The following is an 18,533-nucleotide window of genomic DNA, read 5'->3' on the forward strand; positions in this document are numbered from 1 at the left end:
CTCGAGCATAGACCTCCTTCCTGTGTGGGGGGTATTTACTTCCAGAATTGTTACAAACTTAATGAAAGAACGATTTATTCATTTTTGTATAGTCAGTCTTGTTAGAAGCATCCCACAAGGTGGGGGAAAGGAGTAGTATCAAAGAATGTGGGACAGGGGCGCCTGGGTGGCTCAGTCGTTAAGCGTCTGCTTTTGGCTCAAGTCATGATCCCAGGGTCCTGGGATCGAGCCCCGCATCGGGCTCCCTGCTCCGCGGGAAGCCTGCTTCTCCCTCTCCCACTCCTCCTGCTTGTGTTCCCTTTCTCGCTGTGTCTCTCTCTGACAAATAAATAAAATCTTAAAAAAAAAAAAAAAAAAAGAATGTGGGACAGATGCATCATTTTCAGGTGTTGAGGGTGAACCTGGTAGACTGAGGCCTGCTTAAACTTTCTGTCAAAAGAAGAAATTGCAGAAGACCAGTCTTCCTAGTCCAGAAAGCAGGGTCTTAAATACTAGAGAAAGGAGTAGGCTTTAAGAATCCAAGATACTTGCCTTTATGTCCTGGCCCTAACACTTTTAACTGTCAGGACTTGAGCAAGCTACATGGACTTGTTAAGCCCATGTGCTTATTGTAAAATAGGGGTATTATCCATTACCTTATAAAGTTCTTTTGCAGAGATAACATACAAAAATTACAGTACATGGTTTCAGCACTCAAAAGGCAGCTATTATTGAGATAATAAAATCAAAGTTCACATAATGAACAGTGTTCCAGGTATTATCTTTGTTTTCCAAAATGAAGCAGAAATAAGACATTACAGACTTCTTCCTAAAATCAGTAAATTAGGTTTCACAGAAGAGGGAACAGAGAACCAGAAAAGTTGACACATTTTTTTGTTAAAGATCCTGAAATTTTCTAATTCAAAACCCCTGACAGTCCCATAAATTATTTTTCTGCCAAGTATTTGAAATACTATTACAAACCACTGTTTTCTCAATTATATATCTTTATTAACAAAAGATAAATAAAATACAAAATAGACATCAATGTCAGACTTTATGTTGAACCACTCCATGTTAAGGTAGGAATATGAAAACGTTAAGTCATTGACTTTCTTGAAATGGGTAAGAATGAGCTCTGTTTGCATTGCTGTTTTAATTTGGCACTAGTCTGAATCTAGATACTATGTCCATAGTACCTGACAATTTGTTACTCTCTCACCAGCACAGTTTCTTAGATGGTAACTTAATGCGGTATCCTAGGGGGTTTTGGTAGCTTAGAAGCCAGTGAGCTGTTAAAAGCCAATGTACTTATGTCAGGTGTTTGAAACAGGCTGTTTTCATTGATCCCACTCTCACCGTATTATCTTCACAATGTTCTTAGGAGAGGCCTGAGGATCATGGCAGTCTCAGTTATTAATAGCCCTATAAGCTATCCTTATAATTCTTTGAAGAAACCTTCAACTTCAGGTTTTGCTTTCTGCAGTTTTTACAAAAAGACACCTTCTTGCTATGAAGATTAGGTACAATGGATATTCTACAATCTTTTAAAATTTAATATTCATAATTACATAAAGGCAATCATAATTAAAACAACAAATAGTATCACAAACCATATTCTCTATGATAGAGGAAAGAGTTTCTGTGTCTAAAGGCTCATGTCCAGAATGGTAAAAGACCTAGTACTGATCAATCAACAGTGACTCAAAGATGACAAAATTGTTATTTTTTCCATTCAAAGGCTAATCCATTTAGTTCTGGGTGTAAAGTACAAGGAAATGTTTTAAAAATAAAAATTTTATAACCAAGTAGAAAACAGAATTATTACTATACAGATTGACATGGGGGATAAAGTCATTCATATGTTCTACAGATTTCCTTTCAGTAACTCAACACCCAACATAGAGTAATTTTTTTTAGCTTTAGACCAGGGAAACCTTAGAAGGCAAAAACAAATGATACTCAAATAACTACAATTATAGTTACTAGTAATTTGAAAAAATGAAACTGTGATTTTGAGAAAGAGTAACTCATCTGCCTTTAAAATGTGTGCTAACACTAGATAAAGGGCCATAAGAATTGAGGAAATAAAGTTTGAGACTTAATAAATGTTGAGAAGACGTTCTTGCTAGGTAGAGAGCCAAGGCCTCTTTCCACATCACCTAATATAAAACTGGAAATAAAATCTTAATATCACTTAATGTACTTCCTCTTTTTCTTCTTTGTTTCTTCAGTGTGTAAAGAAATGAATTTGCTATGAGACTTCCGGAGTCTTTATTAAAGTAGGCAGCAAGGGTTTTTCCACCTACAATCATCAGCGAGAAGCTGAAAAGAATGTATCAGCTGTGTCTACCTTGGGTGACTGTCTATAACTAGTTACTACTGCCCAAGGAAGGAAGCCATGGGGTCATCTGGTCTCTGACGTTTCATTCTATAGGCCTCCATTTCCTCTTCAGTGGGTTCCCGAGTTTCATATATGCTATTGTAAGGCCGCTTCCTCTCATCAATCTGCATGATCTCCTTGACATGAAGAAGGCGGGCCTCCTCTGCATTCAGTGCCTACAGTGAGAGGGAAAACATGAGTACCACAGCTCTACATCAGATCTCTTCTGTTCTAAAGTAGCAGAATACCAAAAGACCCCACTGAATATAAATTGCTATATCAAAAACCTAGATCGTGTGAAAGAGCTTGAGCATCAGCCCTTCTACTGACGAGCTGTAACTAATCACTATTTGGCTGATACAATATTTTCATGTAGCACAAAACATTCTACCACATTTTCAATGTTAAAAAAATTTTACTTAATAACAAAGATTCAGTGAGATTCATTTTACTAACAGAAGTCCACAACTGATGCTTCTGGTGGAAACTACAATTCTGACTTTTCCCAAGGACTTGCTGAAATTTACAAATTATAGAGCTAAAAGGCAATTCTTTCTGGGCAGTCAATAACTCTAAAATAACAGCTTTACAAAACACATTTCTTCTGTACGTTAGTGATATTTATCAAACATTCCAAGAAGAAGGCAATATGAGACACACAAAAATCTCCATTTGCATTCTAGACCTGATACAAGGTAACCTAAACAAATCACCCAGACTTGGGGCTTGTTTCCTCATTTTTAAAATGAGCTTAGGGATAGGACTAGATAATTTCTTACAGTTGCTACAAATAAAGAATACTGTCATCACTTTGACTATTTAGAGTTCACAAAGTACCTTTTTCAATTTTTCGTGTTTCTTTTCTTCATCATCACTATCTGAATTGCTCTTTCGATGCTTCTTTTTCTTCTTCTTCTTCTTCTTCTTATCTTCTTTTAGTTTTTCCTGATGCATCTGACAGGAAGGATTGAAATCTACAGTGTTATTAATGCAAAAACAAAGCTCTGGCGTAAATTTTAAAGTCAGCATTCCAGGACTTAATTCAGGACAAATGATTATAGACTTACCTCCATGAGGGTTTGAGGTTTTTTCACAGATTCTTCTCCGGTTATATCATTTATAATACATTCCTCTGAATTCTGTGGGAAAATACATGTAATTTGACTTGAGTATCATAGTTACCATCATTGAAGAAAAAGTTAAAATTTGAAACATGAGACAATATGTTTCCTATAGATTTTGACTTAAGAGCTTTGGCTGTTTTACAGTTTAAGAACTAGAAGACAATTACTTACAGCAATCTCCTTGCCGGCTTCTCCAGTGCAATAGGAATACTTGAAAAAAGAGTGACAGCATTTGTATCCCCATCGGCCTTCTTTCCAGTAAGATCCCCAGATATGCTGCAGAGAGAGAGTTGTTACTTAAAGAGGAACCTGAAACTGGGGACTCTCATTTACTGTTGAGATGAGTACAAAATAATACAGCCCTTTAAACGGTAATTTGGGAGGAAAATTATGGGGATTCCAGGGCTAGCTAACAGGGAAAGTGCAGCCTGACCTCAAGTGTAAGAAGCAGCCATTAGATTATAATGGTCTCGCATTCCATTCCTAAAACTGTAAAGAAATTTAGGATTATCTGACTTCTCTTCAAAAATTAAGAAGAACTGGGAAATTCTGGGCCCACAATCCCACTTGGCAAGAACTGGCTGTTGCTGACCAGTGGATGCCACTTTTAGACAGGGTTTGTGCTCCCTTGTTTGTACAATGTGCCTGGCTCACTTCGCTCATATACAATTACTGGCCTGGCTCCTATAAGTAGTTCAGTTTTTGATCCAACTTAGACAACTGTAGTTTGAGTACTTCAAGAGTATAGAAATAACATATGTTTTATGATGTGATGCAGAACGCATCATAAAAAAGTATGAATTATGAATTCTGCATCACATATGTTCTTGTCAAAATACTGAACTTATAACTAATCAAGTCTTTAGCTCTGAATTCCTGTTTATAGGACATGTAGAAGATAAAGGAATAAATTGTATAGTATCACTATACAATCAGAATCAGAAAATCACAGAATATGACACGTTTACAAAATAACTGGCCTGATCTGTTTAAGAGTTGCTGTCATGAAAAAGGGGAGATAGAGAAAAAGAGACATAACAACCAAAATGAACTCTGAATGGATTCTGACTCAAAACAAAAACAAACCACCTATTTAAAGGCATTTTTGTGTATACTTTAATAATGTGATTAAGAACTAGAGATTAGATGATATTAAGGAGTCATGTCAATTTTTTTAAAGTGTGACAATGTTAATATAGTTATGGTAGGGAATATCCTTAATTTTAGGAGTTACATGATACAGTTTCTGTGGGTGAAATATCTTATCTGTGATTTTCAAATGTTTTAGTTAAAAAAATACAAATATAAATTTTATACATATATTATATTCACATGCATACACACACACACACACATGCTTCAGACAAAGCATATATGGCAACATGCAAAAAATTTCTTAATCTAGGTAGTGGGTATGTGGGTGAACATAATAGTATTCTTTCACATTTTTTGTATTTTTGGAAAAATTTCATAAAACAAAATTAAAATGTAAAAAAAAAAAAAGAAAACAAGCACAACAATGACTTGCTAATGAAGTTGTAATAAGAAAATATAACCCAGAGCAAAATGCTAACAAGGACACCAAATGGTTCTGGTTTAGCACATACTGTGTGATTGTGGATCTTCACGTCCTCCTCATATTTAGAGCAGGCGACAGCCCGCTCCTGTCCTTTGATGACTGTCCCATGCCTTGAATACTCCACATAATCTTCAGTCTGAGCTAAAAGCAATTCAGCTGGAGGGGCATCCAAGTGTTCTTGGCCACCATACTAAAAGAACATTGAACATTATTAAATATATTTTACAGCAAAGATTTGCACTCAAATCTCTACTGATGGGTTTATTTCTAATCAGAATCATTAAAAGAATATTCATTATGGCCTTTGTTATACAAAATACAATTAAAAAAGCCATAAAATTTTTATAGGGAAATAAAAGATGTCTCCAGTTGCTATTCACCTATTGAGTGTGTAGATTACAAAATGGCCATCAGTTCCTCTTATTCTTGTATGCATGCCCATTTGCCACATGACTTTGCTACTCTTCCCCTCAAGAGACAGTTTCTCCACCCTCTGAATCTGGGCCTGGCCATGTTACTTGTTCAGGCCTGTGGGAAAGTGGCAAATGTGATGCAAGCAAAGCCCTGAAAAGCACTTGTACCTTGGGACATACTTTTTGTTCCAGTGTCTGCTACCCTGAGAATGCCTACTGATGCTGGACTAGCCCACCACAGGATGAGAGCCCACATGGGGCAGAGATGAGCTGTTTCAGATGAGGCCTCTTAGGATAATTAACCTGCTAACTGCTAGAGACTAGAATGAGGCCATTTTGGATCATCCAGCTTCACATGGGCAGGCCCAGACCAGGAGACCCAGCTGACATACAAAATCATGAGAAACAACAAATGTTTAAGAGGTGACTGGGTGGCTCAGTCGTTAAGCGTCTGCCTTCGGCTCACGTCATAATCCCAGGGTCCTGGGATCGAGCCCCGCATTGGGCTCCCTGCTCAGTGGGGAGCCTGCTTCTCCTTCTCCCACTCCCCCTGCTTGTGTTCCCTCTCTCGCTGTCTCTCTCTCTGGCAAATAAATAAAATCTTAAAAAAAAAAAAGTTTATTTTAAGCTACTAAGTTTTTCCATGGTTTGTTTTGCTGCAAAAGCTTCCTGATACAGCTATACCAATAATGTATACGATTAAATCAATGGGAGGGTAGAACTATTCCTAACAAATTAAAAGGGACTCTCTGTGTTGTATTCCAAATGTAAATCAAATGTTCATTAACTGGTCACTTCTCTTTAATGAGCATTTTTTTTTTTAGCATTTTGGTCAAAATTACCTTTTCCAAGATGCTCTCTTTCTGCTGTTCTTTGAAGTCTTCTTTTTTGACTTTGAAGGACTTGTACAACAGCTCTAGTTTTGTAGGATCGGCCTGCAGATGCACTTCAGATCCCTTGTCATAGGCTTCCCAAGCAAACACTATAATGATCAAAAACATCTTAATGAGTTCTTGGCTACATTTATTGCGTACTTCTTGAAAACAAGCTTTTAAAAATGCCTCCAAATTTCTTTTGAGCGGATATAAAATATCTTGACATAGAGCAAACACTTACACTGTGTCTGAGCCATGGAAATGGTATCTCCCGTGTATCTGACGAAGTTATCCCCTGCATAGCTCACTCTGTAAATGCAAATTTAAAAAAACAAATTGTGAAATTTCGTCTGGTCCCAGGAATTCAGCTAGATAGTTATCAAACCATTCAGAACACCTACAAACTCAACAGGAGATCGAAGAAAAGAATAGCAGCTACTCTCTGAACAGAAAAGCGACCACTTTCTGGAAGTTTCAGGGTTGTAATATCCTGGCAGAAAGGCACAATGTGGTGGCAAAAGAGTCAATTCTAGCCAGCTGCTGTAGATATGGCATCTTTGTGCCAGGTTTCCAGTTGTCAGTAAATTGCATTGTTGGTCCTCAAAGCAAGATGCTCAGCTGAAACGTGTCAGAGGTCCCATCTGTGGTTCACTTATTTGGTGAGTAAGAGTATGCTAACTACCCCTTCCCAGCTGCAGGCAACAATATATGCTAGGTATCACCCAGTGGGTCACCAAGCCTGGTCTTTTTTCCCCTCCACTTCAAATATTGCATTCCATCTATCTAACATCAGCTAGCCTCAGACTAGAGGATAAAGGAGTGAATGGAAACATCCCTGGAGACTTGGGAGATTTGCCTCTGGTTTTGATGGGATAATATTCTGAGGATTCACACATTTATTGACCTCAATGACAGTAAGGTCAACATGACAATGCAGTGTGTATTGATGTGCTTCAATTCAGAAATTGCTCATTTATCGTTTATGTAAATAAAGCACTAGTCTTTCATCTTCCAATTATAACATGTTACTGAATTAATGTGATTAAAGATGAAGCTGGACTAATGTTAAAAAAAATAAAAAATAAAAAATAAAAAAAAAATAAAAAATAAATAAAAAACAAATTGTTCTTTAAGGAAAGTTAATTCTTTTCTGACCCAACCACAGATGATGTTCATTTTAACTCAGATTCAGTTTTATGATTAAAAACTCTCCTCCCCCACCTTGAAATCTATACATTTAACTTGATACTTACTCATCTGGATTCTTTCCTGCGTTGGCATAGGGATTCTCTCTCATCGCTCTAGTTTTGGGATCATAGTAAGCAGAATTTGGATCTAAATTCCGCAAATACTAGAAGGGAAAATGTTTTAAGGCTGCATTAATGTTTACTTCTGTCAAAAAAAGATTTCAGCAGATTAAGCAGAGGAGTTAATCATGATCATTACATGTGTGTATGCATTTCCGAGGTACAGACAAAGAGAAAAATGGCCTATATCGCCTATATACTGTCCAGATACCATATGAGTAGACAAAATTTGGGGTGGGAAGACAAACATTTTTTGAATGTGTATGTTAAGTTGGCAAGGCTTACTTTTGCAATATCTTCTCGAATCCTGAGATTCCGGACAGTAATTCGTCTTTTAGAGTCAAAGTTCTGTCCAGGCATGTCAATATCATCTGCATATTTATCTTCATCCTCATCTTCACTATTATGATCTTTTTCCTAAAGGAAGGGAAAAGAAGGAAAAACAAATTATAAGAAAAAAAGAACAATATCTAGTTCTTGCTTTCCCTGTAACCAAACTCTTATTCACTTATATTTCTTAAAGCTATTATTATTATTATTATTAGCCATCAGAAATTGAAAAATTTAATGTATACCCAGACAGGGTAAATATTTATTACCATCTGAGAGTTTGGTTCCTCTTCTCCCCACTGATGTTTTGGAGAATTCTGCATCATTCAAGAAGAAAAAGAATTTGTAATTTTACTCCACTGAATCTAGTGATTATTTAACACTTTAAATACATAGGTAAAATAATATAATTTAAATCTAACTGAACAAATCCTCATATTTCTTACTGTAATCAGCATGTAAGTTCTGAATACAAGTATATTATTGTGAATAATTTTATCAGACTGTCTACAAAGCCAGAAAATTTCTAGAGAATTTTCAGTGATATAGGATTATAATCACACAAAGGTAAGAGGAACATTAAAATGACCAATGTACCCAATATATATTCATTTCTTATATGTTAACCTTCAGGCATATACCATTTTTGCTAAACCTCACGAATTTTCTATCAAATCTAAAAAGAACATCTTACCAGGATCATGTAATAAGTACCTTTAGAGCCAAAACAGCTTTTGTAAAATTCAGGCAATGAAGGAATCTACTCAAGTGACACCATATTGTAATTTAAGGAGAGTCTGAGATCCTCATCACAAAGACAACCTTCCTTCATTAGCATTGGTCAGGATTTTCTCTACACAAAAGGCCTATAGCAAAGTAGTCAGCATTTTATCATGTTCCTTTAAAAGGCTTCAAAGGTTAAAAAGAGTACCTTAGAGCATGAGTGGGGGAATGTGGAAATATGAGTGTGTATGAATATATCTATCCTCTTTATACAAACACAATGATTGAGATATATAAATATAGATGGGGCATAAATTTGTACAGCTTTCCTGAATGGTGCCTAAGTGATATGACATCAAAATTTTAAATAAAAATACTCATTGCATCAACAATTACACATTAGGAATTTATCCTAAGAGAATAATATGTCAATTATATAAAGAGGTATGTACAAGAATGTGATTTACAGTGTTGAATAACATCAAAAATCTGGGAAAAATCAAATTAATAATAGACAGTTGGTTATATAAATTAGTGCACTCATTGAACACTGAACATCCATTAAAAGTGATTTTATCCAATTTGCAGAAAAAAAACATATAATTTGCTACCCTTTTTTTTGCTGTTATTGTTTAAAAAAGGGGGAGAGAAAGGTGGGAATAACATTATATATTTGTTTTTGTTTGTGAAACTCTGAAAGGATCCCACAAGAAAAATAAAACAGATTTTGGGGGGGGGTGATGTTTAGAGAGAGGGTAGATGGAGGCAAGGATGGGAGACTTTTTACTGCATATCTTCTTAAATTGCTTTGAGTTTTGAACCATGTGAATTTACATAAAAATAGGTCTATATTTAATGACAGAGCTCAATGACATGAACTCATTGCACTATATATTAATTGAAAGAGTAGGTGATAAATAAGTACGTAAAGATGAAATCCATGTTAAAAACATGTTGTATTATAATTACACACATATAGATAATATGTGGGTAGGTGGAGTGGGACCTGGAAAGGCCGACTTCAAAAGGTTAATAGTTAACACAGGAGACACTTACTTTCTTCTTTATAATTTTCTATTTTTTCAGAGTATGTATTACTTTCAGCATCAAAAAAATATATATCTTTTTTTTTTAATTTTATTTTTTAAGTAATCTCTACACCCAATGTGGGGTTTGAACTCACAACCCCGAGATCAAGAGTTGCACTTTCTACTGACTGAACCAGCCAGGCATCCCAGAAATATGTTTTTTGTTCCCACAAATTGCTAGGACAACAAAAAAAACATTTATACTGCCATACAGAAAGTTCAATCTCTATAGTAGACTATTCTACTGCATATAATTAATATTAATATCCAAGTACTGAAGTGTGCAAAAATCATCAGTCCCCTATATACATTTAAGTATGCTTACTGGCGAAATAAATTAGACTGTGTTTACAACAAACAGAAAATATACTAGAATAAGAGAAACAGGCCGTTTTCCTTTTTCCAGAGTTGGTAATAATAATAGTTACCAATTACCAAGTGTTTATTTACTATCTGATATGATGCTAGGCCTCCTGAGGGGTAGGTGTTGTTGTCTCTATTTGAGATGATAAACTGAGGCTCAGAGAAATGAATTACTTTTTCTATGACCCCCTAGCTGGCCAAGGGCAGAGCTATAATAAACATCTCTCTTTTTACCTGTGCTGTGAACCTGCCTGCCAGGTGGCCTCAGTGACTGCTCACTTGGTGATTATTTACTTAGGTCTGTTTGTAATTCGTACTTGCTGAGTCTTTTTTAGGAATTTAAACTCCAAATGTTTAACTTATTATTTATGTGTGCCATCAATTTGTAAAAAGAAAACTTTTAATAAGCACAATATACATTAACTATTAAGTTGTCATGAATAAAAAATTGGTTGCAATACATCTTTACGATAAATTTTTACTCCGCTATAAAATTATTGGTAATTATGGAAAATGTAGAAACTACTAGTAAAAATACAAAGAAAAATTTACTAATTCTACAGTGAATGAGAATCAGTACTCTGATTTTTTTCCTATGTGATATTACAATATTTTTTTCATATGTTATTTAAATGTGTTATTCACTGTTGTTACAAAGTATTGATAAAAGCCATTTTAAGAGCTATGCAACATTCTATCATGCAGATGTAGGACAGTTTACTTCACCAACTCCCTATTCCTGTTTAAGCTATTTCAATTTCTTGCTATTTTAAAAAGTACTACAATGAACATTTTGCATATGTGATCTTTTTTTTTTCTGATTACTAGAAAATTCTTTAGGATGGAAGGACCTACTGATTTAATTCCAGAAAATGTATATAAATATCTTATGGCAACAGTCTTTCCAAAATGATTATGTCAAGGTATGTTCCTTGACACAAGGTATAGAAGTGCCAGTTTTAGTCTTTCCCCTCAATCGCACTCCTCTCTTGCTAAATCTTTTCTAACTGGAGAGATATAAGATGAATTCTTGTTTTGATTTTCATTTTTTGTTTACTAAGAGTTTGAATTTTTTTAATGGATCATTTTTATTACTTACAGCCTGTTCCACTAATTTTCCTGAGGCTAATTCTTCTTGGAGTTTCTGGGCTTTCAGTGTTCGTTTTGCCTAACAAAAAAGGAAACATTTGAAATTTACTTTACAACATTCAAATGAACATTTGATTTTTATATACTTAAAATCAATATATTTATTGTTTTCAGAAAGGTCACTAAACAGGTCATCTCTTTGAGATTTCTCGTAGCTCTAGATCTATGATTTCTAAATAACAGGAGTTATCAACTCCTGTTTCAACTACGCATTAATGTAAACTGAGTCAAACAGTGCCAGTGATGAAACTGCAGAGAACAAGCCCTGTCCAAAAGTGGCAGCTGTCACCTGACCCCAGATGACTGATGCCTGCCCGGCAGGCCCAAAATTATCATATATTTCTTTGTTCAAGAACAGATGAAATTTACATTATGTGAAATCCCATGATTTTTAAATGTAAACTCTACTTAAGAAAAAACAAAGGGCAGCGTGACTGTGGACTTTAAGGAATGGGGGTGAGTAGGTAAAATCGTAACAAAAAAAACTGAAGATGAATGAAAATAAAATTCATTTTTCTGAAATGCATCATTCTAGTCTCCTTTCACTTCTCTCAAATGCTACGTGAGACAACTGTAAAATAGGCCCAGACGAGATGCAGTGTGTGGGGCCGGGAAAGAGTTTATAACCTTAAAAAGCCAAAAGCCTTAGATACCTAATCCTTCTCATGCTTCCAATTTCTCATGCAACCTCAGGAAGTAAAAAACAATACAAGTATCAAATAAGAAGAAACCACTGCCAATACGGTTAGCACACTTTATTTTCACTATTCCATCAGACTTTCTACTACTATAATAAAAATGCCACCATCTTTATATTGCTCGAAGACTTGAAAAACAGAGTTGCTTAATCAATGACACAGCAAAACATACATTCTTTAAAGAGTGTGGGAAAGCAGGGAACTTTGCTCACCAGATCAACTTTGGCATATTCTTCCACAATTTTCATGTGTTCCTCTGGATTGTAGCCATTCCACCGATCCCTCTTCCCATCATAGTCAAACATCAGCTGAGGCTGGACATGTTCATCTGGAGCTATATTAGTACCTGTAAATTTTGCTCCAACTCGCCTAGGTCTCTGGGAAATAGAATAAAATCAAACCTTTTCCCAAGTTCCTGTAGCCTAGAGGAAAGTTTCAGATGACCTTTACAAAGCAAGCATGAACATATCATGGGAGTTTATGGGTTGTTCAATTATCAGTTACTCTCCCAGCAGAAAATTTTGATGGTGCTAAACTAATTTCACTCAAATTAATTTTTATTTAACTTGTACCAAAATTTAGGTAATTTCAGAAAAACAGAATTAAGCTCTTTGACAGGAAAAAAGAAAGAGGCTTTCTGACAAGTTTCTAAAATTCTCAAAACTGAACTTACCTCAAAGCAGTCTTTCTTTTTGTGTGTCATGGCCCCACAATTTTCACATGCTCCCTTGCGGTACTTAGTAGTTATGGAATTCTATAAATGGATATAAAGACAAACAAAATGTTTTACTTCTGAATAAGTTACAAATAATTTTGGCTCTCATTACTATATTGTCTAGTGAAGCGATTTACTCATTAAGAGAAAAACTACTTAGTCTCCATACTTTTATAAATGAGAAAGTTTAAGTACTTTATTTTATAGTAATAGTTTTTTTTTTTTTAAGGATTTTATTTATTTATTTGACAGAACAAGAGAGCAGGAGAGCGCTAGCAGGGGGAGCAGCAGAGGGAGAGGGAGAAGCAGGCCCCCCGCCGAACAGGGAGGCCGATGTGGGGCTCGATCCCAGGACTCTGGGATCATGACCTGAGCCGAAGGCAGTCGCTTAACCAACTGAGCCACCCAGGCGCCCCAAGAAAGTTTAAGTCCTGTAGGAACATAAAACTTATAAAACACAGAAACTAAAGTAGTATGTATTGTGAATTTTAATCCCAGGTAAAAGGTTATATAATCTGATATAACTTGATGAAAAGTTCTTAAAATAAAATCTCCATTTTTACAAGGAGATATATAAAAGTTGTCCACATACCTCTTTTACACCCCTCTTGTACCATTCTCCAGATGAGCTGTACTGCTTTTGTTTCTCTGGTTGTGGTCTCTGGTGCTTTAAAGTAGGTCTTTTTGATGGATCAATATACCATGGCACTGAAGAAATATACTGAGGTATATGAGGGTTGATGTCTCTGTAATTTAAAAAAATATATATATATTTTAAGAATAAAGTTTGAAAATGATTGGTATTATAATTACAAAGGTAGCCTATACAGACTGTAAGAACAGAGATAGTGCAGTGGGAGGGTGGAGAGAGAATATGCTCAATATCTATAATGCAGTAAAAACAAACAAACAAACAAAAACACACACCTAAAAATAAGGAAAGTAATTTATTTTAGAGTGAAAAAATTTCCAATATAGCAACTAAGAATAGTGATAGAACTGAAGTCGGGAGAGAGAGAAGGAAGACAGGGATGCATGCTAGTAGATAAATCTTAAAAGAGCAAGAAGCTAGCTAATGATGCCTAGAGTTGATTAAAATAATGATGTGGATACATTATTTAGAGATGTGGAGGTATCGCCCGGAAAAACTCAAAATAGAAAGATTTAAAAGTAGTCACTTTTGCGGAGTGGGACAGCAAGTGCGGAGAGTTGAAAGCGATGACTGCTGTTCATTAGAAGCCCTTCGATACTTTATTATTAAATCTTAATATATGAATTTGATAAAATAATAAAAACAGAAAGAATATAAATGGTAAAAATAGCTTCCTGTCAAAGCAAAAGATGAGAAATTGCTAAACTAAGTAGACATAAATTTGAATTTTGAATGAACAGATCATGCAATGAATGTACTTACTTTCCTTCTTCATCAACTTCTGCTGGAGCATTACCCAGTTTTCGCTGTTCTTCTAGCTCCTTCTTCTTTCTCCAGTCCTCTCTGGTCATCTTCTTTGGTTCCTCCAGACTCATTTCTTTGGACCCCGACAGGGGGGCCGCATTAACTGCATCCACAGCTGCAGCTGACATGGTTATCTGGACCCCTCTGTGGGGAAAAAAAAAAAAAAAAAAAAAAAAAAATATATATATATATATATTAGCATAAACCATGCCTTCATCAGTGAAACTATCAAAAGTACACCCTAATAACACATACTGCAGTCTCATTTATACATAATATTTCATATGTTCTTATAGTATCTGTGAAGGAAGGGTCTCTTTCCCCTCTACAAAAAGTCTCTATATACTGTTTGCAGTTCCTCCCTCAACTCTAATTTACAGATGGAGAGAAACATACACATGTGTACTTAAAATTTCGTAAGACTCTTTCTCTCATTAATACTCCTGAATTTCTCTATGTGTCTCAAACTTTTCTAGCACATTAACCCTACATGAGTAAACAGTGTCCTATTTTCCTTAAAGATGAAATGGCTTAAGAGTTATCTATATCCACTGCCTTTATTTTCCCATCTTCTACTTCCTTCCTCAGTCACTCTAATTTAGCTTCTACCTCCTATCTCTCTGAAGAGTTACCACTAAGTTATCAATGATCAATGTGCTAAATCCACTAGACATTTTTCAGTTCTTTTCCTTCCCTTTTAAAAAAATATTTTATTTATAAAGATTTTATTTATTTATTTGTGTGTGTGTGTGGGGGGGGAGAATGAGCAGGGAGAGGGGCAGAGGGAAAAGCAGACTCCCCGCTGAGCAGGGAGCCCGACATGGGGCTCTATCCCAGGACCCTGGGATCATGACCCAAGCCAAAGGCAGACACTTAACTCACGGAGCCACCCAGGTGACCCAAAATTTATTTATTTTAGAGGGAAAGAGAGCACGTGCACAGGCGAGGGGTGGGGGCAGAGGGAGAGGGAGGGAGAAAAGTGGACTCCCTGCTGAGCGGGAACCTGGACAGACATGAGGCTCAATCCCAGGACCCTAAGAGCATGACATCAGCTGAATGGACGCTCAACCAACTGAGCCACCCAGGCGGCCCTTGTTGAAACATGCTTATCTTTTGGCTTAAGTGACACTATTTGAAACATTCCCTTCTTGAAACATTCTTATCTCTTGGCTTAAGTGACACTATTATCTCTTGGTTTTTCTTGAATCTCTCCTGCTGCTCCTGCCTTCATCTATTTCTGTCTAGTTATTTAATTTTGGACTCCACAAGGCTCAGTCCTAGAGTCTCTTTCATCACTCTGGACTCCATCAGTAGACAAGCTCATCTATTTCTAAGGCTTAAATAGCCACAATATACCACTGTTAGCTCTCCAACTTATTTCTCCTCTCCAGATATTTTATCTGAGCTTCAGATACATATATTCCAACTGCTTACTTCACAGCATCTCCATTTAGAGGGTCTCAGAGACACCTAAACTCAACAAAGCTTAATTCAAACTCATGATCTTCTCCATGGAATGTCGTCTCCATTCACTGTTTCCTCTCTTAATGAAAAATACCACTCATACCTTTACATATGTGTTCCAGCTAAGCTCCATAAATATTTAATCAGTAAGTATTGTTTTTTTCACCTTCTGAATAGCATTCAAATTTATCTACTTCTATTTTCAATGCTACCATTTGAATATAAGTTATTACTTTTCCTTCCTTATTGCTCTCCTGTCCTTTCCAATCAGTTCTCCACACTGCAGTGTTATTTTTTTTAGAACACAAGTCTGATCATGTCACATTCCACTACACAAGCGTAAAATCCTTCAATGCGAGGCTGTCCAAGATAAATATGTCAGCCTCATACATCACTTTAAGCGTTCCAGTTAATATTAAGATAGTAAAAAGAAGCTGGTAAAATTACTTTTACAACATCTTAATTTAATCCAATATATCCAACATATTATTTTAACATGCAAGCAACATAAGAAAAAATAAAGTCTTTAAAATCTGATACAGATTTTACACGTATTCAGACTAGCCATATTTCAAGTGCTCAGGAGCCACAAGCGGCTAATAGCTGGGAAGTGAAGCTCCAATAACATCTGATAATTCTTACTCTAAAAACCGTTAAAGACACAATTCTGGTCTGGCCGGGCCTTAAAAAAAAAAAAAAAAGTACCGAGAACACACAACAGCTTAAGCCTCAGTTACAGAGTCTGAGGCCTAGGACGGCGGCTTTCTTCTCGGTCCCCAATCCCCGTTCCCTCCTCGACCTGGAATTCATCATTGCTGTAACGATGTACCTAAGAAGTATCACTATCCGCTCAGGTCATGATCCCAGGGTTCTGGGATCCAGTACCCCGCACCGCCCCCCCCCCCCCCAACCATCGGGCTCCTTGTCAGCATGGACCCTGCTCCTCCCTCTTTGGGCCACTCACCCTGCTTGTGCGTGCAGACGCTCTCTCTCTGACAAATAAATAAAATCTTAAGTAGGCACTCCGGCCTATTTTCCGGGGTTTTCCAGCTTCACCTCCTCCCGATCCCCAAATTCCCACATTTCCTTACCCAGCCCAACACCACCCGACAAAAACGAAGTCAATCCGTCAATGTTTACTTCCTGGCTTTCCGCCCTCTCCCGGCAGCCACTGCGGTAGTTTCCGGGCGAGCTACACATGCGCACTAACATCTTAGGGGGGGTGGCCTCAGTGTCCCACGCGATGTTGTTATCGCGAGATGTCTTTACCTCGGGAAAGCGGAAAGGGTTAGTTTGAGCTGCTCTAGAAGTTTGAAATGTTTCTTGCAGAATCTTAGGACGTTAAAAAAAAAAAAAGTACCGAGAGCACACAACAGCTTAAGCCTTTCTACAGAACTATGTAATGAATGGGGAAGTTCGTGACATTAATTAAAAAAAAGGCAGTTAAAATTAGCATTAGTAGTCAGATACTGCGTAACACTTTGGGGGCGTGGTGAGCAAAAAGAGTCTTTAGTTCCTCGAAATTACATCATACAGAGTGAAAAAGACTCTAAAATGATTATTCAAATAACTTACAGTTGTAAAAAGTCTCTGTGAAAGGAATACCAGATGCTATGAGAACATAGGCGCTATTCGGTAATTGTGATATTCTGCACCGAAGTGATCTTGTGTTTTATCATTAGAAAAAAATACTATAAAACAATTTATATTTTGGGAAACCAATAGTATCTATGACATCCCAACCCTCCTTTTTTCTTCTTTTTTAAGATTTATTTATTTATTTATTTGAGAGAGACGGAGAATGTGAAGCAGACTCACTGCTGAGCAGAGAGCCTGACATGGGGCTGGATCCCAGGACCATGAGATCATGACCTGAGCGGAAGGCAGACGCTTAACCGACTGAGACCAACACTGACCTGTATCATCCAATCCCTACTCCCCACAGGTCACTAGATACATTCTAACTTGTAGGTAAGTTGAGAGAGAGCAGTTGAGCCTACATTATTTCACAAAAGATTTAGCACTACACCTGGCATAGATGCAGTTCTCAATATATGTCAGTTCATTGGCCCTTCTTCCCTGGCATTTCGGAACCAAAATTGGTTGAAGGATTAATTCATTCAATAAATATTTATTGCATATTGATTAAGTGCTAGACACTGGGCTAGGCATCAAGAAGAAAAGATCCTAACTCAAGAAGGTAAAGAGGACAAAAGCCATGCACACCTTCATTGCCCCTTCCCTGTCCTTTTCCTTTTATTCCCACTCCTCTCTTTACTTTCTCCCTGTATCTCCCTCTAAATATTTCACCTCTATATTGCATCATCAGCACACAAAAGTGTTCACTTTGAAACCATAGCTGTACAGCACCTACAGCTTCGAAGTGGGGATTCTCTATCTCCTAAGGTCTTTGGGTGCAAGATTTGTATCTCCCCGGTTAAGTCTTCCCCTTACAACAGGAAGCACTGTGTCTCCCAAGGTCAACTGTATGCTTTAACCACCCCCTCTTTGAATGATCGTTGTTTTGTCACCAGTGATGCCCCAGACCCGCTTTACTACTCCCTACTCTTACTAGATTACCCAATTAGTAAACACCCTCAATTTATCACAGCACCTAGATCCAGTGGCTCAGTCGGTTAAGCATCTGCCTTCCGCTCAGGTCATGATCCCAGGGTTCTGGAATTGAGGACCCCCCCACCCCCCCCAACCATCGGGCTCCTTGCTCAGCGTGGAGCCTGCTTCTCCCTCTTTGGGCCACTCACCCTGCTTGTGCGTGCAGACGCTCTCTCTGACAAATAAATAAATAAAATCTTAAAAAAAAAAAAGTACAAGTATGAGGGTGCCTGGGTGGCTCAGTTGGTTAAATGTCTGCCTTCTGCTCAGGTCA

The 18,533-nt window shown here is 36.9% G+C and overlaps 1 protein-coding gene across 3 annotated transcripts; it reads right to left on the reverse strand.

The window, feature by feature from the left end:
• Positions 1-312: 312 nt before the first annotated feature.
• Positions 313-18,429, reverse strand: SLU7 (SLU7 homolog, splicing factor). Of its 3 annotated transcripts, none has more exons than XM_032403653.1 (16): positions 18,409-18,429; positions 14,141-14,326; positions 13,319-13,472; positions 12,685-12,765; positions 12,224-12,388; positions 11,264-11,332; positions 8,260-8,307; positions 7,946-8,077; positions 7,607-7,704; positions 6,595-6,662; positions 6,321-6,460; positions 5,094-5,255; positions 3,658-3,762; positions 3,430-3,501; positions 3,200-3,316; positions 313-2,538 (listed from the first exon to the last, which is right to left on the reverse strand). In XM_032403653.1, exons 2-16 carry the CDS (start codon positions 14,308-14,310, stop codon positions 2,359-2,361), a joined length of 1,761 nt encoding a protein of 586 aa, XP_032259544.1. In that variant the 5' UTR covers positions 14,311-14,326; positions 18,409-18,429; the 3' UTR covers positions 313-2,358. The 3 variants fall into 3 exon arrangements, with proteins under 3 accessions (XP_032259544.1, XP_032259545.1, XP_032259543.1); XM_032403654.1 differs by lacking the exon at positions 18,409-18,429 and adding an exon at positions 16,611-16,731; XM_032403652.1 differs by lacking the exon at positions 18,409-18,429 and adding an exon at positions 16,738-16,837 and having other exon boundaries at positions 314-2,538.
• Positions 18,430-18,533: the final 104 nt, after the last annotated feature.

The sequence above is a fragment of the Phoca vitulina genome, unplaced genomic scaffold (genome assembly GCF_004348235.1).
Source record: "Phoca vitulina isolate PV1807 unplaced genomic scaffold, GSC_HSeal_1.0 scaffold6, whole genome shotgun sequence".
Lineage (NCBI taxonomy): Eukaryota > Metazoa > Chordata > Mammalia > Carnivora > Phocidae > Phoca > Phoca vitulina.